This window comes from Gadus macrocephalus, chromosome 8 (assembly GCF_031168955.1).
Source record: "Gadus macrocephalus chromosome 8, ASM3116895v1".
In the NCBI taxonomy this organism is placed as follows: Eukaryota; Metazoa; Chordata; class Actinopteri; order Gadiformes; family Gadidae; genus Gadus; species Gadus macrocephalus.
In genome coordinates, this window is record NC_082389.1 from 3,433,451 (window position 1) to 3,455,948 (window position 22,498).

At 47.7% G+C, this 22,498-nt stretch overlaps 2 protein-coding genes across 4 annotated transcripts in view; one reads left to right on the forward strand and one right to left on the reverse strand.

Annotated features, from left to right (window-relative positions):
* tmeff1a (transmembrane protein with EGF-like and two follistatin-like domains 1a) overlaps positions 1-6,570 on the reverse strand; it is a 33,363-nt gene extending 26,793 nt beyond the window's left edge. Inside the window, exon 1 of the mRNA XM_060058138.1 lies at positions 5,795-6,570. Coding sequence (XP_059914121.1) covers positions 5,795-5,957 — 163 coding nt within the window. The 5' untranslated portion in view covers positions 5,958-6,570. The remainder of the gene's footprint in view (positions 1-5,794) is intronic.
* Positions 6,571-17,221: 10,651 nt separating this feature from the next.
* The window catches only part of slc39a6 (solute carrier family 39 member 6), a 583,352-nt gene continuing 578,075 nt past the window's right edge, over positions 17,222-22,498 (forward strand). For 2 of the 3 annotated variants that reach the window (XR_009526876.1, XM_060058120.1), the window contains exons 1-6: positions 17,224-17,387; positions 18,033-18,245; positions 19,635-19,799; positions 20,258-20,627; positions 20,711-20,867; positions 21,983-22,072. Coding sequence is in view for 2 of the 3 variants with exons in the window: in XM_060058120.1 (XP_059914103.1) it covers positions 17,320-17,387; positions 18,033-18,245; positions 19,635-19,799; positions 20,258-20,627; positions 20,711-20,867; positions 21,983-22,072 (1,063 nt within the window). In the remaining variant the exon portion in view is untranslated. Of the gene's footprint in view, positions 17,388-18,032; positions 18,246-19,634; positions 19,800-20,257; positions 20,628-20,710; positions 20,868-21,982; positions 22,073-22,498 lie in introns of all 3 variants that reach the window. The other variant, XM_060058121.1, reaches the window with a different exon arrangement.

Sequence of the window (22,498 nt, forward strand, 5' to 3'; positions counted from 1 at the left end):
GTTCTTGGTTACTGTAGAAAAGGACTTTGTGGATTATACACTAATTACTACATACTAGTGCTTTTAGATTATATAATTAAGCTAAAATAATTAAAGTGAGAAGATCTGATAAAATGTGTTACAAAGAGCTATTGAACACATTCATATCTAAGTTAAGATAATGAAGATGAGACGAGATAAGCGTTATAACTAAGATCTGTCCAGCTACTTTCTCAAACCTACGATACTGCAGAACAGTTTGTACAGGACAAACAAAACAGTGAAATAAAAACATGGCGTTTGACACCAAAACACATCAAAGAAGGACCAGATCTGAATCCCCAACGTGACAGCCTGGGTGTCAAGACCCAACCCAGGGTCGCTTGATATGCAAGACGTACAAGATACCGAGATGTCCTGCTCCTTTCGGAAGTAAATAACATGTTACCAGGCTTGAGAGCTTTCATAAAAGGTCCTGTATACAAACGGACTGCCTAATGATTCTGAGCCACTGGTGAATTACTAGGCCTACCACCACCAAGACTAATTGGTGTGGTGCAATGCAGTGTGCCCACGCTCTCTGGGACCTGGACATTACCGGCAGAGGAAGACCGGGTCAAAATGCAACGATGAGTTTATGGAGGCAGCTGCACCGCGACAAAAAAACATGGCGTGTAAGAAGTAAGGAGTCGGGGTAGCAGGGACGTTCACGCCTCAAATTGGGGTCACAAGCCCGACAATGTTGGGAACCAATGCGAGGAGCCGCCGGAGTCAATACTGCGATATCTGCCGCAGCCTGTCTGATGTTTGTGAAGCGGGTCTGACGTGCAGGGCTGCACCCAGGCCCCCGTTGGATCCGAGACCGATCGATGGCAGGATAATGTCATCTCTATTAGTCCCCATGGGTGTTTCCGCCGTAAAAGACCTCAACGACCGCAACAGTGAACGGACAGAGAGGAGGGTCCTGGCTGAGGAGTTGCAGCTCAGGGTTCGTAGGGTCTGCGGCAGGGTTCACGGTTCTGTGTGGAGGCGTGGCGTGGGGGGGGGGGGGGGGGGGGGGGCGTCGCGACCGGGGGACGCGGCGAGGATTGAAGTCGTCGGTTGCGTTCCTTTCGTTCTCGCGTCTCGCTGTCCAACACAAAACACCGCCCACCCGCTCGAACAATCAACGGTTTCTTTCACCACCGTGGAGAAAGGGAGGAGTAGGTTTGTAGGTCCACCACAAACCTCTGGGTGGTCTCCACGTCTTCGAGGTAGCGTAGGTCCACTACAGACCTCTGGGTGGTCCCTAGGTCTTTGGGTTTCTCATAGGTCCACTACAGACCTCTGGGTGGTCCCTAGGTCTTCGGGTTTGCGTAGGTCCACCACAGACCTCTGGGTGGTGGACCTCTGGGTGGTCTCTAGGTCCTAGGGGTCTCATAGGAGCACCACAGACCTCTGAGTGGTCTCTAGGCCTTCGGGGTCACGTAAGTCCACCACCGGCTGAAGGGGCGTGTGCGGTCTTAGAGAAGTGAAGGGTTAATTGGCCTCCATACACTTTAAAATGTCCTCGACACAGGACCATTCTTCGAAGAGGAATCCTCTCTCTAGACTTTCCAATAAGATCGATGCCTTGTTTCTTCCTTCCTTTGTCTCTGAGTGGAAGCATTCCTCTCTTTCATCCTTCTCTCTCTTCCCCCCCCCCCCCCCCCCCTGCCATCTCGCTCTCTCTCTGCTACCTTCTCCTGTTCTTTAATCATCTCTTTCCTTTTTTGTCGTTCCTGCAACCCTATCAATAATAAATGTATCATCCGGGGAGATGAAGCAAGTTATTGTTAGTCTAGTCACATGACCCGCATGTATATGAAAAGGGAGGGTTCACCCATCTCTCCACCCTCCGCTGATCAATGGGCGTTATTTGCTGTGATGTCCAGGGCTTACTGCTCGTCACCGCTGGAACCCGAGGTGCAGCGCTCGTGCATATGGTTCAGACCGAGGTCGGAGATCATTCTGATAATCACGGCGCAGTATGAGAATAGAAAAAGACAACGTTGACCAGAACTTCTATTTTATACTACTCCTACCTAATCCCTTCACCCGGTCTATCTCTGATGAGGTCTACTGGACTTTGGGGCGCCAAGCAGGTACATGTAGAGGCAGCTGTGGCTAGGCCTGCTAGGGAAGAGTCAGAGTAGGGAGCCAGGTTCAATTCCTATCCTATTTGCTCATCAGCTTTTATCCAAAGCGACTTCAGGTGAACTTAGGACAGGCCAGGTTATTGAGGAAAAGGTAGGGTAGGGTAAGACAGTACAGAGACAGGTGATTGAGGAGCAGGTAGAGGCTAGACAGTACAGAGACAGGTCATTAAGGAGCAGGTAGGGGTTAGACAGTACAGAGACAGGTCATTAAGGGGCAGGTAGGGGTTAGACAGTACAGAGACAGGTCATTAAGGAGCAGGTAGGGTTTAGGCAGTACATAGACAGGTCAATAAGGAGCAGGTAGGGGTTAGACACTACAGAGACAGGTCATTAAGGAGCAGGTAGGGTTTAGACAGTACAGAGACAGGTCATTAAGGAGCAGGTAGGGGTGTGACAGTACAGAGACAGGTCATTAAGGAGCATGTAGGGGTTAGGGGGCACATTGCTCTAGGATGCCTGCAGGTAGACCGGGACGTTGGGGATCAAACCCAGAACCTTTGGGTTGGGACTGGGAGTTAAACATCCAAGCCACAACACTATATCCCTATAACACTGTTACAACTATCCACAAAAAAGATGAATCGAGCCAACTCTGTGTTGTCTAATTAATCGCAGTTCAAGTCTCAAAGGGATTCCCAGGCCCAACGGACCCGAAGGGAGGGGGGAACCTGAGGCCACACATCTGTGTGTACAGAGACGGCAGCTAAATGATCACAAACACTCGAAACCTACAACCAACCAAACAGTCCCAGCAGAGCAACACGCTAACCTCCGTACATCTGCCGTCCAACAGAGCATCTGCTCCTGAAGGCCTGATTAACTGCACCGTACGTACGTACGTCCCATAATGACCACGTCCAGCCGACCAGCAACAAGCGCTGTTTACTGCCTCGCAGCCAAGTGTTTGGATCCATCTGTCAGCCTGTGGTTCTGGGGGTAACGGACTGGTCAGAGGAAGTGATGTGTGGCGTTTCCACCCTGCCTCGCCACCGATCAGAACGTCGGTCATTGATTGATCGAGGAGAGCCCCCCCCCCCCTCCATCACTTTGAATAACACTATACTGATACGGAGATTTAAGATTCACTGGTAGAGTTCGAGGTCGAAGGATACATGTATCTATCTATAGATGTGAGATACTTTGAGACATAGATCAACCCTGATCCCGTATCAGCGGTATTAAGGATCATTTAACTTGAATTGGAGCCAGCAGGCCATCAAACACTGTTTACACCTTTTAAACCCGTCCGTCACACTCCAGTTCTGGGGGTAATGGACTGGTTTAAAGGCACAGCTGGAGGAAGTGATGCGTGGCTACTTCCTGTAGAGCAGACGAGGATAGAGCTCAGTCAGTGATCAATCAGCTACAGAAAATGGCCGATATGGCCATTCGGCCCCTCTTTAAAAAGGGCTCTTATTGTACTAGCAGGTGTCGTCACTGGGTGAACACGCCCACCTGTGATGTCACTAATGGGTTCTTAAATGACGTGTAGTGGCCGATCCACATCACACCTTGTGGTGAAACAGGAACCCATTTTTAAGCCAGACCTACATGTAAAACACTCAACCTGAATGTCTAAACGAGGCTTGTTGCGCTACAACCAAACTGATATGTTTTTCACCTTTTCGGAAGCTGTGGGTTTGAATCAATTTCTTCATGGTGAAGAATGGCGAGGAAAGAGGAGTTCTCGTCGTTTATCAAAGCGCTGTTTGTTTATGGGTAATTACCGGGATCCCACGGCCCATAAAGCCGGTGAATTATACACAACCAAGCAGGGCTTCAACAGGCTGTCATAACAAGCGTTTCTTCAGAGAGATACCTCTCCTTAGTGCCTCTTTATTTACACACACTTTCAACACGGCTGAACAACGCGATCAATTGATTTGTGCGCTTGAGTTTTGACTTCAGCTGTTTATCTGCTGTTATATCTCCAAACATGAACTTCACTACCACTAATACTATATTAACCTGTTCTGAGTCACTTGACTACCACTAATACTATATTAACCTGTTCTGAGTCACTTGACTACCACTAATAATATATTAACCTGTTCTGAGTACAACTAGTCAACAAAGAGGAAGCCAGCACTTTCTGAGGGCACTTATTTGGAAAAGGTAGGTCAGCCCACCGAGACACACCTCAGACCTGAAAGACTTTCAGGCATCAGCTCCCTGAGGTCTGGTGCGTTTAATGTATTTTACAGAGGCAGGCCTGCGGGGAGGGGTTAGGGGGGGCCTGGGTTCCTGCTGTAACACGGTCGGCTGCACGTGCCAGCAGACACCATCTTGCTTTGAGCGACAATAATCCTTAATGGATCACAAGGATTTCCACACGATTATGATGGCAATTCTCTAACATTTGGGGGGAGGGGAGGAATGCAGTCTGTCATAGGGAACGTAGTCCCTCCTAGTCTGGCAGAGGGACGAGGTTTAGAGGGTTTGTGATGAAGTCAGCGACCCAGTGACTCTGTTCTGGTGTGCGTGGTTTTACAGGTAGCAGCAGTCGTGGGCCCCAGACCACCCGGACGTGGCACCCAGGAATCGGGGGTTTACTTTGGGGGAGGGCTGTTGGTAGAGAGGTACGTCTTGAATGGGAGAATAATAACGGCACAAATTCACACCGCAAATAACGCTCCGTGAAGCATGCCCACACAGACATGTGGCAGACAGAGATATGTAGACGAGTGCATGCATGGACGCAGAAACACACGCACAGACACACACACACACACACACACACACACACACACACACTTATTATGCTACCATTTAGCCGACATTAACATGCACGCAACACCATGGTTTGCATCAAACATGTGTAATCACAGAATAGCACAATGCTAGCCCTTAGCTAAAACTGAACTAAAAAACGAACCAACTGTTTGTTATTCTGACAGTGTGTGAGTAGAAGTTTGAACAAAGGTTTAAATCCATTCAGGTGAAATGCATTAAAAGGTTAATGCTGCATGGGTCGAAGACACTGGGTTAGGGATAAGTCTGGGATATTAGTTTGGGTACCGGGGTGGAACGCAAAATTACGCGGTGGCTGGGCTTGAAATTGGAACGCAGAAGGCTTCCATTGATCTTCGATGCAAATGTTCAATATTTAATGGAAGAACAGAGAATCACAATATAGGCAATGTGGTGGGGTTATGTCTACACTGGATTAAAAAGTCTCTCAGTTTATTAATTCCCTCTCTTTTTGTATTTTGACACCGGCCGTTAAAACCGTTAAAACCTGCCAGTTCCAGCCCCCATGCTGGGAAGTTACGGTGGGATGGATGTGGGTGTTAGTAACGCCCGCCGGGGCGGGGCTCGGCCGTCGCGGCGGTGTTAGTGCTAAATTGTTGTCACCTGTACTACAATAAAAGTGTGTTTTGTGATGACGTACAAAGAAGACTAAAGATGGTACCACAAGACAATTGAGAGGAATTGTTTTGGTTTATGTCCTCCACAAACTACACCACCCTGTTGTCTGTCTGGCGACAACGAGAGACACACACACACACACACACACACACACACACACACACACACACACACACACACACACACACACACACACACACACACACACGACTTTATGCAGACACAACATAAGCAGTTATTAAGTGGGACGGAGCACATGGGGGGCTCACCTGTGCAGTCTTTCCCCTTCCCTTTACACTCTCCACTCTGGGGGTACGAGGCAAGCGTCCCCGGCGACCAGAAGCCCAGGGAGCCGAGGCAGGAGACGGCCAGGTAGTACCACACCAGCCGCCCGGGCCACCCCGACACGCCTCCCGGACCCACGCCGGCCATGCTGCAAAGATTCGGGGGCCTGGCCTGCCTGTCGTCGCCCGGTTGCACCGTCCTGTGTGCTGCTGCTGGAGGCAGGGGGGTGGGGGGGGTCCGACGAGGTACGGAACCGATTCACGGTGCGAACGGCGGAGAGATGTCAGATCCGACCCGGAGCGGTGGACGGCGGTGCACTTCGGTAGATGAACGGTGATGAATCGGTGGTGACACGCGGACGAGCCGAGGTTTCATCCGAGGAGGCGCTGACCTGATGTCGCTGTTCCTCCACGCGACGTGACCAAACGCAGCAGCGCCATCCTCCTCCTCCTCCGCTGGCTTTCCGTGTGACTTGCGTTTTTATGTTGTTGTTATTGTTGTTGTTTTCTACCGCCCCGACTGTACCGCTGTTAGACCTCCGTCTGTAGTCTGCGCTCCCCTTCCCCGGACCTGGCTGTGGAGCTGCTCGAGGAGCGGACGTGAATCCCCACGCCGTGGCTGCCGCCGTCAGTGTGTAGAGAGAGAGACAGAGAGAGAGAGCGAGAGGGAGGGGGAGAGAGAGGGAGAGAGACGAGGTGAGCACCGCGCCAGGAGCAGCTGCGGCAGCCGGACCCACAACAAAGAGATCTGGACCGGAGGACCGGAGCGGTCACGTGAGGAGGAGAGGAGAGGAGAGGAGGACTCCAACCCCCACCGCCACAGCACCGTAAAATTAACAGGTGCTTCCAAAATGCAAATGAGACGTAATGTTACAAATACAAATATTTATACCATTGATGAACACACACACACACACACACACACACACACACACACACACACACACACACACACACACACACACACCTCAACACAGGCACACACACAAACTCATTTAAGGATATTCCCACCTGGAACCTATTCTCTGATCATTTATGAGAGCGCTTCACTGACGATACGGGCTGCAATGTCAGCCTCTAGGGCACTAGTGCGTCAGAGTCCGCCCTCTGAAGAGCTCAGGGCATGTTCTAAAGGGCTAGTTTCTGCCCCGGACAAGGTGGAGGGGGTGTGTCCATCATGGAGAGGGTCACTACAGAGGGCTGGGTGAGGCTGCACACCTGTAGTCAATGTGCCCAGATTGAACCAGCCGTCTCCAGACACACACACACACGCACACACACACACACACACACACACACACACACACACACACACACACACACACATACACATACACACACACCCATACACACACACACACACACACACACACACACACACACACACACACACACACACACACACACACACACACATTAGGAGAGGTCTTGTGCATGGCAGCATGGACCACCAGGTCAAGTATCGTTGTCCACACGAAAGTGGTCTTCCAACACCACCACCCTGCGTCCTCATCTGGGGGAGCCCCGTTAATGTCCCCTCGGGGGCGGGGCTGCAGGTGCATCCTACACTAGTGTGTTAGTGTGAATGAAAGTGAAAGTATGTTTCTTCTTTGAGGCTTGAGGACCTCGATGAAGTCCCTAGAAGAGGCTTCGGCCACAGCAGTCCACCAGCCATACAGCTACCTCCTGCTCTCTGGCTGGTGATGGCCATGGGGTTAATACATTTACATTTTTTGGGATTTTGCTGATGCTTTTATCCAAAGCGACTCACAACCAGTCGTTCACGCATTCGCACACCGACGGCGGAGTCATCCACGCAGGGCGACAGCCAGCTCGTCAGGAGCAGTCAGGGTGAGGTGTCTTGCTCGGGGACACCTCGACACTCAGCTGGGAGGAGCCGGCGATCAAACTATGGTTATCGGCCAACCTGCTCCACCTCCGGAGTTGATGCCGCCCCTAACGGCATGTCAGCAAAGGAGATTCCTCTTTTAGAGGTGTGGTCAGCAGACCACCCAGTGTTTCCATAGAGCTGCGTACTGAACGCAGGAGGGATTTCTGAGTCTACATCACTGATGTAAAGGTTTCAGCTCGGTCACGGGACAGAGATTGACTGACGACTGCGATAATGTTTTAATAACTCATTCGCACAGCAGGCTTAATATGAGACATTAACCTGTAACTGTGACAGCCGCATTCAAAAAACGACCCCCAAAATCATAAAAAATCATAAATGGCACATGAATCACGTTTTACGTTGCGATTGAGAGTGACTGCATGGAGGAGAGGGGCTTGGTGGAACGATGGCCGTGACTTTGACATAAGAAAACCGGGAACAATGGCGTGAGATGCAACAGAGAACCAGACGACAGAACATTCCGGCGTGGAGCGCTGACCAACACTCTGGTTCATGGCGTCTGAGGGGTTTGTTCCAGTGCTCTTTGTACATCTGAGAGGGTAAGAGAGGGAGAGAGAGAGGCAAAGACACAGAGAGGGAGAGGCACATAGAGAGAGGCAGAGAGAAGGAGAGAGACAGAGAAATGGAGAGAGACAGAGAGAGAGCCTGAGGGAGAGAGTCTGAGAGAGTGAGGCAGAGACAGAGAGAGGAATAGACATAAAGAGAGGGAGGCAGAGACAGTGGGAGAGGGGGAGAGAGGGGGAGAGACAGAGAGAGGGGGAGAGACAGAGAGAGAGCCTGAGGGAGAGAGTCTGAGAGAGTGAGGCAGAGACAGAGAGAGGGGGAGTGACAGAGAGAGGAATAGACATAAAGAGAGAGAGGCAGAGAGAATGAGAGGCAGAGAGAATGAGAGAGGCAGAGAGAATGAGAGAGACAGAGAAATGGAGAGAGACAGAGAGAGAGCCTGAGGGAGAGAGTCTGAGAGAGTGAGGCAGAGACAGAGAGAGGAATAGACATAAAGAGAGGGAGGCAGAGACAGGGGGAGAGACAGAGAGAGGGGGAGAGACAGAGAGAGGGGGAGAGACAGAGAGAGGGCAGACACAGGGAGAAAGACAGAGAGGGTGAGGCAGAAAGAGGGAGACATAAATAGGGAGAGAGACAGGCGGAGACAGACAGACACAGAGGGATAGAGAGAGAGTGAGGTAGCATTGGAAGAGTCTTCTCTTCTATCTAAATTTGAATCCATATCCCGAGGGCCTGTTCACTGCTCTCATTGTGAGGCCGACAGAGAAAGAAGAGAGAACACAGCAAAGAGATAAGAGAGATAAAGGTTATGGCTGTCTATCTGTTATCTGGGACGCTAATTAAAACAGAAAAGACTGAATTATTACCACTACCTCTGAAATCGACTCTGGAAGGAGATGATTCGCAAAAATAACTCACTAATAGTGACAGTATTATAGTATGAACTTAATATTAATGCACATGACATGGCAGCAATCAAACACGCAAACCTGACCCGCCTGCGTCTTTCCACTCTGTCCGCTGCCCCAATATCTCCAGATCTATGTCAAACTGGATCAATATCTGATAAGCCTAGTGTGTGTGTGTGTGTGTGTGTGTGTGTGTGTGCGAGAGGGTCTCGCGAGTGTGTGTGTGTATGAGTGAGAGAGTGTGTGTGAGTGTGTGTATATTTGTGTGTGTGTATGAGTGAGAGAGTATGTGTGAGTGTGTGTATATTTGTGTGTGTGTGTATGAGTGAGAGGGTGTGTGTGTGTGAGTGTGTGGTTGCAGCCAGAGCTCTGTGGGTGTGTGTGTGTGTGTGTGTGTGTGTGTGTGTGTGTGTGTGTGTGTGTGTGTGTGTGTGTGTGTGTGTGTGTGTGTGTGTGTGTGTGTGTGTGTGAGAGGTGAGGGCGACGCTGGTTGGTCGCGGAGGTTCTGCGTGGAAGTTACAATCGATAGCGAAAACATTATGGGATAGGTAGTGTATCAGTTGGGCTGCCTGGTGTATGTTCTCGGTTTAGCCCTCCCGCAGTGCACGTGGCTTAGTGCAGGCATTGGTGGTGGTAATTATCTTGGATAACTTGAGTTATAATGGTATTCCATAAAAGTGATAACATAAATTGAGCCTGCTGCCAGGGAAATATACACGACCCGTGTCCGTTTAGTTGGGAAATACCTCCCCCTAGCGGCGGTTTATATAAATGCCCATGCTCTCTGGTGTAACTCAAACAGTAACAGTACGGAGACGAAACTATAGGCATGAGCCGGGGTTATGGAGTCAGTTTCCTGCCCTAATTCAAACCTGAAAAAAAAAGTTTCAAAGGCATGTAAGTCTGGGTTTGAAAACTCAACACCTTGTAAAAAAGGTTTTGCAACACTGAAAAAAGAGATTATAACCTGAAAAAAACTAAAATTCTAACATCTGTAAACATGATTTTGTGTTATTTTATCTTCTTCATCATTTTCACCAACACATTTTCAAAGTTCAAACAATTTCACCAGCGCATTTGCAGAGTTTCAAATCTGGCACTGTTCTAACAGTGTATTTCATTGTTTCCCGGTTTTGAAACCTTGTAAATGGGATTCTGCAAACAGGTGTTCATACATTGAGAAATAAGTTTTGAAAGGTTGAATATTTAGTTTTAAAAACTTGTAAAGGTGTACGTTTACGACATTGCAACGTAGTTGCAGAAGTGTCAAATTACTTTTGTGTGTCAAAACGGGCAGGGTGACCGTGGACTCCTGAAAAAGACTACGGTTGTTTTGTATGTAGAATAAAACGCCATTGTACATTTAAAAAAAAAAAAGGAAGACTTTCACAATGCAGGATTCTGGGAATGCAGTGATGGAATCCCGATAACACCTGTTCCCTAATAAATGGGCTCAAGATTCTGAGTCTGCCTGCAAGAGGTTGTGTGGGTGTGTCTGTATGTGTGTGTGTGTGTGTGTGTGTGTGTGTGTGTGTGTGTGTGTGTGTGTGTGTGTGTGTGTGTGTGTGTGTGTGTGTGTGTGTGTGTGTGTGTGTGTGTGTGTGCAACCCGGTATCACGCGATTGCGTGCTCCTGCGCACGGACGTTAATCTATTGAAGCATGCTCTGGAACACGCTTCAATAGATTAACGTAGTATTTTTCAGGAGTCCACGACCACCCTGCCCGTTTTGACACACAAAAGTAATTTGACACTTCTGGGATGAGCCAATGATTCATCTGTTTGGAAGGTTTTGTTGGAGACAAACAAAGAATCTTCAGGCAACAGATGTGACAGCTGTGACTGCTCTCTCTCTCTCCTTCGTCTGCTGGGTCCTGTGTTTGCCTACCTGCTACAGGTAGCCAGTGGGCGGGGCTGAGAGGCTTGTCGGCTGATGAGGTGCACCTGTGCAGGTCTGCCACGCAGGCTTTAGCCAGTCTCTCTCTCTTTCCACAGAGGCAGGTGGGCTTGGGTTCTGTTTAGGGTGGTTCCTTAAGGTTTTGGACCTTTGGATTGGTTCCATGTTTTGTTTTATGTTAACACTATTCAACATCCCCACAGCACACTTTCCACTGCCCATATACATAGGCTAGTAGAAAGAATTGTGTGTTTGGTCAGTAGTTCAGTTGGTTGGTCACATATGTTGGTTTGCTGTTCAGGTTTGGTTTGTTGCATTTTGTTTGGGTATTTCCAACAAAGATGGTTTGTTGTTCCAAGTATTTGTTTTGTCTGTCTGGGTAAGTTTCCTCCGTTCTGGCTCGATCGGTCCTTGTGATTTTGGTACGGGTTTTCTGTCCAAACCATATAATCGCACATTTTCTAATCTTCCATACGCTACACTAATCCCTTTACAGATATCATGATACTTACTTTATTCTAATAAATAACTTTATCCCTTATCATGTGTGGATCCTGATCTTTGCTCTGACCCGAGCCTCGTCTTAATGCAGCCAAGGAGATGGAAGAGCGTTATGAATAATTATTAGATGATTGTGTTGTACAATGAAAGACAGTAAAGATTCAATATGAATGGCAAAATAAGGATGGGATTTTATTTGAACAATAAAATATGTGTTGGGCAAATTATAGAGAGGCTGAGATTATAGATTTCATATTCAAAAGGCGAAGGGGTGAAAAAACTTAAGAAATATATTTAAGAAATATAGGCCTACTCAAAGCCCAAATCATTGATATCATACCCTATCCAATAATAAAAAAATTTGAATTTGAATGGTAACAATTCCGTTAAATCCTCGTCCTCGTTTTGAACGTCTCATTCATGGCCGTGTGTTCTTTCTGATTAGCTCTTAATTGAGATCACCTGTCACGCACCCCTTTATTAAAGGTGAACACAATGGGTTTGGTTTACTTTTCGCATCGGCCTGTGTCAATCGAGGTTGAGTTTAGTGAGGTTTGAAAGTTTTCGATCTAGATTGCAGATCACTATTGTCACTTTATACAAACTGAAAGTATTCTGAGTCTACATCAGAGTCTACAACTGAAAGTTGTTGCGTGTTTGTTTTTGTGGACATTTGACTGAACAGCCCAGACAAATATTGCTACCAACATGGCACTTCGAAACAGACCACCGCAGTGAGTAAAAGTTATTTTCCTTTATTAAATGTTGACGTTTTTGGGCTGTCTCCTCAGACACAAGCCATCAGTATCCCTGCTCTTTGCACCTTGACATGCATGTCGCCGCTGTTTGTTAACCTAGCTTTGCTGATTTGTATCTTGTGATGTGTGTGCGTGTTTTTCTTAACAGGTGTTAGATGACTGACAAGATCTATGGGGGGGGCCCCCTTTGGGCCCCCCCATACCAAATTAGTCTTCAAAGGAATCTAGTGCCATGGGACTCCAGTGTCTTCAAAACATCCTCGGAATACATGTGTATGAATGGTCCACCGAAGAGTTGATCTGGAAGCCACCACGGTCCACGCAGTAATCTGCTGCGTGGGCCGTAGTGGCTTCCAGAGCCATCTTTCGGTCTTGGTCAGGATTTGTTACAGTTGCCCTTCAATGTAGCAGGCTACGGGTTTCTGAAGAAGCCTGCTTAATGTAGCATTGGAGTACAAATATTGTGCAAAATGCTCATGTAATTGCACTAGCACTAGTAACCTGTAGCTTAGCTTAGTTTAACGTCATTCCGTGCTGTCTCTGTCAAATGTGTGGCTTACTTTAAGTCCACAAGGCCCTCTGGTAAACCACGTTGGAACACCCCTGGACAAGGTGATTAGTCACTGGGTGTGTGCTAAAGTTTTGTTCCATTTTTCACTAGTTGGTTAAGGTTTGGTAGAATTGTTTGGATGCTAGCGACGTGATGGCGTATGTACAAGAGCCTACCGTGGCCAGGCCACAGTTGCGACGGCCACGGCCAGATGGCCTAGTGTGAGTGCAACCTTGATTGCATTTGTATACTGTTTACCATTGGATGTTTATGCAATTTGGCTTAATTCATCCGCAGTAAAGCTGCATTTGACTATTCCAGGGTCGTTTTGTACAGGTTTTCAATTGACCATGTTGACTAGTTTGTGTGAAGTTTTTTTTTTTTTACCCTTGCTTACAATCCAACGGTTGTGACCACTTATGCAACTGGGCTGTGAACCTTGCAATTCTAGTTGCATATTTGTACACGCAAGCTTGTCCATTTCTATCGCCATCACTAACACTAGCTTCAGCATTTCCTTGTAGGCCATTAGCTGACTTGTGTATTGGAGTGATGATTTGGGTATTTTAAGATGCTTGAAAACCTAAAATAAAGCAAAATGCGTGTCTGGTGTGTAAGAGACAATTTGTTGGCTTGCAGTAGTCGAGGAGTTGCCGTAGGTCGTAAGCCATCTGGAGGTTGTGGCAATGGAGGCTTGTGGTAGATCTGCCATCCAAGAAAGGTTAATTCTTCTGAAGCATGATTAATAGTTTAGTAAATTGAATCTATTCATATAGAACTATAAAATCCAAGACTGCAGCCAGTAACTTGGATCGCAATATGTGGAAAGTATTAGTCTTCATTTGTAACAACAGAATAATTAAATAGGGGGACTTGACTGGTGAGTCTACTGGATTAATCAGTAGCGGTACTTTGCCCAACAGATTTGATGGCATAACTACAGGGTGACGAAGACAATTATTCCCTGCCTATCAAAAGAGACTTCTAAAACATATCTGCTAGAACAGTTCCTATACTTTTTGTATAATTTGGTCATGCTGCAAATTTACTTTTTGTAGTTGCTCCATATTTAGTTCTTTGACAGCCTCACCTGCTAGAAAAGGCTATTCAAATCGGCTAAATATAATGAACTAAATTAATAGCCATGAAATGTTGTCACTCATACTAATGGCAAATACCCTCTTTCAGTTGGTGGTTCAACACTGATGTCTCTCTAGGCTTGAGGGAGAGCTCACAAGTAAATTACATGAATGTCCTGGAGCAATTGGGAATACACTTTTATTTGGTCTACCTGACCAGGGACATCTTTGAACTATAGGTCACCTAACCCAAACTTTTCACTCTTGTTAGGTTGTCCTTTTCTCTTGTTTTAACCCGAAAGGGCTGAAAATATCAACATTTCAGGTATTCTGTTTGGATAATGTGCAAAACGTGTGGCTTCACTAATAAAAAAAATTAACGAATGTATTTTTCTTAATGTGGTTAAACTATTTAAAGATTTGTATGCAAAATATTTCTGCTCAATTTGTGGTCAATGAAACTCTGACATTTTTTAATTTGATAAAACACAACTATGGGTTAAAGGTATTTGCTTTGGGCATCTTTTGATATTTTTAGAATCTAGCTCCATTGCCATTAGAAATGGTATCTCCCAGTACTGCAAAGTGCTTCCACAAGTTTAAAAAATGGGCAGAAAAGGAATTGCCAACTAAATCTATTTAACATGGGTAGAAAGTTTCCATGGAAGCTCTTGGCTGCTGGTTCCCAACACAGCTCCACTGTTAGCCTGTGACCTTGCGTTTAACTTTTTTCGACTTTTGGTGACTTTCACAAAAGAGAAATGAACTGGTTAATACAATAAACAAGACATTTCATGGTACCATTTTGAACTGTTTGTGGATATATTAAGCCTTTTTAGTATATAGTGCAGTCACCTTTTAAGGCCAATTGTTATTGTGTGTATTTATTGTATTGAGCTCCTGGATGGCTTTATTGATCCCCATTGGGACCGATACAGTATCTATCCATCTATATAGCCACACATTTACATGTATGCAGCCAGTAGTTATCCATTTTAATTGAGCAAGCTCTTTTACATTTTATTGAGTTTTTTTTATTTCAACAGAATAAATAACTGTTGCCAGACAGAGGGGGGCTGCCCTTCTTCTCCTGCGCTGTAGGCGGGCAAGGAGAAGACGAAGGGTTTGGGTGCACCCCATCAATGAACGGAGACAAGAACAGGGGGTATGCCACAATCTGGTCCAGGAGCTCCGTGCAGATCCTGAGGCACGCCAATATTTCAATTCGCCACTAAGTGTGCAATGGCAGAACCATATGGTGCAGCCTATATGATGACCTATAATCTAGTTATTATCCCTCTCTGATATAATCTTTTGCATATATATATACTTTTTATCCCTCGGGATAAATACAGTGATGTTATTGCTGTGCTGGATTCAGTAGCCTGTGTATTTTATTTGAGTGCTCGAGACACTTAATGTTATTTTTCCTTAAATCCAGAGAGACAGTTAATACATGATCTGATACAAGAGAGACAGTTAATACATGACAATGCATTTTTGAGCTTTGCCTGTGTTTTCTTTTACTTATCTATTTTATTGTATGAGAATGTTTCTATGTGAAGCACTTTGAGTCTGCTTCATGTATTAAAAGTGCTATATGAATGAAGTTGCCTTGCCTTAAATAAAAAAATATATATTACAAGTAATCTGGTTTCTACCTACATGGTGTGATTATATGTGACTTGATTTCGTCTATTTCCCATTATGGTTAATGGTTTGGGTACTTAGTCCACCATTGTTGATTTCTCACCTGAAGATCCAATCTCCAGAGCTATGGCTCGCCAGGCAATGACCTTTTTGGAGTCGTCTTTGTAATGACGGGAACTTTGGTCATACAATTCGACATATTTTTCCACCTCGACGACCAGTCACTCATCGTCCATTCTCGTAATTGTTTCTCACAAACGAAAGAGGGCGACATCCAGTGGTGAGGGGTAGATATGGAGGTGCCTACGGGACCCGGGATGTACAAACCAGCTTTTACAAAGCGCTTTTTCAGGGGCGGCGACGCTCGAGAATAGAACATTGGCTCGAAGAGTAGTTGGGCGGCGCGGCGCGGAACGCTGCCGCGCAGCTAGTCGGCGCCGGTGTGGGCTAGTACACCCGGAATAATGGGGGCAGACTTTTTGACGCGCCGCTGCGGCGCCGGTGTGTGGAGGCCTTGACGGAACCAACCATCCGTTTTAAACGCTGTATACTGGTAAATCAGCTCCAGATGAGGGCAAGTGTAGCCTTCCATACATTGGCAATACAATGTGCTTCTCATAAATAAAAGCAAAAGGATAGTAGGTGATGGCTACAAGGAAATAAAGGCGTTCAAACTTGAAACTGATCCTGACTGGTTTTTATCGGATAAAAAAAACCTGCTGTGAAGAACTTATTATTACCAGGACCATGAACCCTACGTCTCCTTTAAATCTCTCGTCTTGCCTATAGGGCTTTGAAAAAAAAAAAAAGTTTCCCATGGTCTTAAATGATTCAACCTGACAAATCCCTGCGTGAGAATGTGTAGCGAGGCGTGTTTAAAAAGACTCATTTGAAATCTAGCTCGATACCTGCCCACATACTGAGAAGGATCGGCTAGATTATGCTGTGTTTTTTGTCATGATATTATACTTGAAGATGGAATGCTTATTATTTTGTATTTTTGTAGTCTTGTAAATCTTACCCTCACTCCTTAAAAAAAGGACAAACATACAACATTGATCTTTAAAATAGTTTTGCTAAACAAGTCCCAAACCCTTCTCCCGGCCTGAGAAGCCGCCTCCTGTCCTTTAGACATCGAAGACCCCCAGGTAAGAGGCTGTTGGCCAACTGCCCGTTTAAGTTGTGTGTGTGTGTGTGTGTGTGTTATGTGACAGAGAGAGAAAGAGATAGAGATAGATACAGATGGATAGAGACAAACCGTCAGACAGACAGACATTTAGGCACAGACGGACACAGTTAAAAAGATATAGATAGGTAGACTAGACAAACAGACAAATCGACCGACAGAAGGATGGACAGATGGACAGTTGTATTCTCCCATGAAGGAGGGGACATTAGAACGCAACAGTAGCTTTAAAACCCTGATGCAGAAACAGAAGACATTGACTATCCGACCGAATCCGGATTAATAAATGGAGGCCTGGATCTTCTTCAAATAATCCCCTGTAACACCATTTATCGATAAGCCTTCACACAAACACACCACCACTTCAATAAACAAAGGTGCTTCAGAAGTCCTGAATGCCTAACTTCAGACGGCCCAATCACAGGCCCCGCGAGCTGTCACTTGCTCCCCACGGCCCAATCACAGGTCTCGAGTCGCCCCGCCTCTCCTCACCACGGCGCCCTTCCAGCCAGGCCCTACTTATTAGCGCTAGCTACAGCTAGCCTAGCACAAGAAGGCACAACATGAGGAGAAGACGGGCGTCTGGACTACAAAACAGAGAGAAAACCGTAACTAAGTCGCGCACTCAGTCGTAAGTATGTCCGAGTACAACCGAACACCGGTCGCTCACCCCAGAAACCCGAGCACGGACGGCGGGGAGAGCGGACCGCCGCGCTCCGCTCTCCCCGCCGTCTGTACTCGGTTTCCGGGGTGAGCCCCTCTCTCTGTGCACACGGCACGGAGGTCCGCGGTGCAGGGTGCACACATCCACCATGTGTACTCCCCAATGTTGTTGATGTGATCCACTTCCCGACGCATGCTGACTGCCCGGTCGCCGTGCACGATTTTCCCACGTTTTGCGGGGGATCACAAATGCAATCATTGGCCATATGCAACCGGCTGTAGGTGTAGGCCCGAGGCACACTCTTCCTTCAACCGGTTGGGTTTAAGTACACGTAGTGTAAGAGGTGGTCGGAGTGGAGAAGGGGACAGATTAACAGCTGTGAAACCTGCGTTGTTGTTGTCGATACATTGTAGACTGTGTGTGAGAGAGTATCTGTATAGTATATTCCTCGGGGTGATCATGTGCCTTGTAACCCCCCCACGCACGCACACACACGCCACCCGGAGGATTCATTTATTATTTACAGGACGTCAAACTGACCAACTAAGCTTGACCAGCCAGCGGGATTTACTCAACCACGCGTGACTATTTGTGTCGTGATGTATGAACCAGGGGTGTGATGATCGGGAGGAGAGCAACGGCCGTGCTGGTGGTGCTCCTGTGCCTTTGGGGGGCCGGTGTGCCGAGCGGTGCCCTGGCCGGGGCAGTCGAGTGTCCCACGACGGAGGGGGTCGGACGCTCCGGGGCGGACATGCCGTCAGCTGTGGTGGACATCCAGAAGGCGGAGTCGAGCCAGAGACACCACCTGGAGGCTCTGTTTAACCGGTGGGTTGGTGAGCGTCACACGACCACAGCCTTGATTTGTTTACTAAAGAAATCCATGGATTAACCCCCCCCCCCCCCCCCCCCCATATTCATATTATTTTACAGTATGGCACACTGTATCAGTATCCTAATGTAGCAACATCCAATGTTTAGGAACAAATATAGTTTCTTTCTGTAAAATAAAAAATGGTAAAGCTAATACAGGGGATTGTTGCGGAATTGGGATTGTGGGGAATTGGGATTGTGACTCCTATACCACATCCTGTGGTATAGGAGTCACTCATCCTGTTCAGACACTTCCCCTGTGGATGACTGGAGGCTAGTGGGGTTGGCTGCGTCTTTAGCGCTGGTGTTGTCTTTGAGTGGATCTCTCAGCCTTGGAATCTGTTTGTGTGTCTAGCATCCTTCAAACACAAAAAGCCGTCGGAGTGCTTTACGTAAGGAAATAAACCTCTCCACGGTGTCCCGTGGTTGGAGGAGGATGTACGACGGGGTTGTTGACCGCCTCTGAAGCACATTATCTTCCAATGAAAGGACTCTTCTGATTGGTTGATCTTGTAACAACACAGTTTCCGTCAGCGATTAGATATTGGTTACTTTCGTTCTTGCCGTTCAATCAGCTGAAAGAAAAACACTCTTCCATGGTTCTTTGTGCATTACATTTTTTCCGTTGTCGGGGTAACAAGTGGTTGGCTGTTTTTAATATCGGATGTGTAGTTAATCGGTAGAGGTGTCTCGGGAAGGAAATCATTGTTACATAATGAAGTATTTAACATTGCTGTGGTATAGACAGACGTTTATAGAATCACGTTTTTAAAGTCCTTTTTAAAAGAACAACTGATGAAGGATGTTGCCTCGAAAGAGACATGCCAAATAAACAAAATGGTAAAATAATAAATAAGCCGGTACAGACCATTTATCTAATACAATCCTGAGAACGGAAACGTTTTGAGCCTTGACCTTACCTGGAGGATTTGTGGAGGTTTGTTCCTGGTATGTGGTGGGTGGATGACCACTAAACGCTGGTTCCTCGTCCCAGACCGCCGTCTGGGGGGTTCGGCCCTCAGTAGGGAGGGGGCTTATGTATATCTTGCACATCTCCTGTGGGTCAGTACGGATCAACGGGCGTAGCTTTTGTAAACGTTATCCAAAGCCGCAGAGTACACCGAAAACAGCCGTCCCACCCTCTGAAGCCCCGGTGGTTAAAAGCACGGTTCAAAGGAACACAGTAATGCCGCTCCTAGTCACCGACAACGCAACAAAAACGTTCTCACGTCTGGATAAAACGAGGTAACGGGAGGGAGCCTATTCAAATAAGGTGGAAAAACTCTGTTCATTAACTAACGAGTTAATTGGTTGGCTAACGATGTTCCTGTTGACCCCTTCCAGCTACGGGGAGAACGGGACCATCTCCCTGGCCTCACTTAAGAGCCTGCTGCACAACATCGGCCTGGACCGCGTCCGGACCGTGACGGTCCAGCAGCGTCACCATCACCACCACGGCGACCATCACCACGGCGACCATCCCCACGGCGACGATGCACACAACCTCAGGTAGCTGCGGCTAAAGGAGTCGATGCCGTGATGATAAAAGTTTGCAAGGGTATTGGTCGTAGGACTAGATGATGGGAGCAGGGTTCTTTGAGTGGTTCCTCCCAACACAACACTAATGGGTCGTCATGGTGATGTCTGGTGTCATCGTCATGGTGAGGCACCAGGAAATGACAACTATTACCATGTTGGTAGTGGGATATCGTAGGATGAAAGTGCCATGAATACCAGACAGTTTGTCAGGGATTTAGGGTTTAAAGGTTCTGGGTTCGATCCCCCACTCTGCAGTCAAAGCCGTAGGATGGCAGAAATGTAACCCCTATGTCTGCTCCTTGATGGGCCGATATAACGTAGAATCATGACGTTCGCTCCTATCACTGGCCTCGGACGAAGGCGTCGACCAGTGGACCACATGCACTAGGGTTGTGTTGAGTTAGCTTTCCCATGATGCTCCTCTCCAGCTTGAAGCTCACGGACAGCCGTCCGTCGATGGCAGCGCGGCTCTCCGACTCGCCCGAGCAGCAGGCTCCGTCCCTGGGGAGAGGACCGGGCGACGGGCACCGCAGGGCCGACGGCGACGGCCCCACGGGGCGCGGGCTGGATGGGGACCACCACCACCAGGACCATGACGACCACGATGACCCCCATCACGACCATGATGATCACCATCGGGACCCCCTCGATCAGGTCCACCGGGACCAGCCCCTCCACCACCACCACGGCCACAATCAAGACACTGATCACCAGGATCAGGAGCACCACGATGGGCACCACCGCCTGGGCCTGGGCGGCCCCGACACGGCCCCCAACCGCAGTCTGGGCAGCACAGAGGTACTGTGAACACTCACACACTCACCCACTCACTCCCTGTGTGTATAGCAGTGCTCACGGCCCATGCTCTTCCCCCCCCGCAGTGTCAGAACGCCTCAGAGGTCCTGAGGACCCACGGCATGGCCCGGGACGTGGCCCTGACGCTGGGAGACTTCCGCTACCTCTGCCCGGCCCTCCTCCACCAGATCTCCTCGGGGTCCTGCATCCTCCACCGGGAACCTGCCGGGCACGGAGCCACAGGTCAGCCCCCCCCCTTTACTAATGCCCGGAGCCGTTTATTGGGCGCTGTCACGCCAAATTTGTACCGGGCACGTCATCCATACGTAATCCATTCCAAACCTGCCTGGCAACAGATGATCGCGTCGATTGACGTGAAAGGTTCACGAACATTCGCGAACCTTCAAGCTCGTTCATTCGCACTTGTTCATTGACCGTGACAAGACCGATAACATTGACCGTGACAAGACAGATAACACTTACACTTACAAATTACATTTATTAGCGTTGCTAACTTTATATTTGTATTGTATTCAATTGTTTAATCGTATTTAGCTAGTAAACTGAGTGTTTAACGTGTAGTAAACTGCGTGTTTAATTTGATTAAACAATTAAATACAATACAAATATATAAAGTAAAAACAAGTGTTATCTAGCGATCCGTTATCTGTATTATGTTATTTCGTCTTTGGCAACATGAGCGCGAATGTTTTTTGAAACCTGCCCGGCAACGGACAACCCTTACGTAATCATGATGTCGTGCCCGGTACAAATTTGGCACCCGGTACAAATTTGGCGTGACAGCGCTACGAATGTCTGTATCAAATGCGTCTGTACGTAGCTCATAGCCAATCGTATCAATCATATAATCGATACGATTGTATGTAGAGCGACAGAAATTCTTTGTAATTAAATAGTTTAGCCAAAAATTGCTATTTTTTTCAAAATAATCGTGCGTTCTAAACTACTTGGGACACTATCTAAGGCTGCATCGAAGGGTAACTTTGCGTCTGCTCACTCTGCTGCCATGTTGGCTCCATAGATATAAACAAACTACAAGCTTCGGTGTGTCGCATAGACGTCGTCATCGTATTGCTGCCTTTCTGTGATTGGTTCCTTCACTGAAGCGAAAATCAGATCCATGGATTCCAGGCTGCCTTGCAGCGCGAAATGAAATCGCACGCAAGGCAGCATGGCTATACCAAGGCTAATCTATTGTCACCAATCAGAGCATCTCTTCCCTGATCGGTCTGGCAAACACATCTTGCCTGTCAATCAGGTGGGAGAAAATTCAACACAGCCAGTGAGCGAGTGAAAAAGTAAGTGTAATTTGCGATGTTCCTTTTTTCTCCTTCCAGGGAACGATTCTCACACGCACAACCACAGTCGTCACGGTAACCACGATCACGAAGACCGACGGGGGGACAGCCGAAAGAGCGTCGCCACGGGTACGATTTGGAACCCTCCGGTCTTTTCCCACGCCGCATTCGCACCATACGGGGGGGAAACGGCGTAGCTGGAACAATTCCCCCTCCTTCAGAGACTCGGAAAGTGGGTCGCTGAGGTCGTACGGTCCCACGCAAACGTTATCCGGCAAAAATGTTCCCGTCGGGTCTGAGCCGGTTATGTATTCGGGCTTCAATGACTTCTCACGATTCGGCAAATTGGCAATAAACCACGTCGACAACAACATGATTAAAAAAAAAACAAATGGCCTGCCACCTCGGAGCAATCGTTTTTTTGGCGGTCTCTGGGCCCCGAGTCACAGCTTCTCGGATCTGTTTCGCTAAGCTCGGGCCGGGCGTAGAACCTGGGTGACGTGGACGGCGCTCGTTGGTAATTGCGGTAACTGTGGCCTGACTGTGTGGACCCAG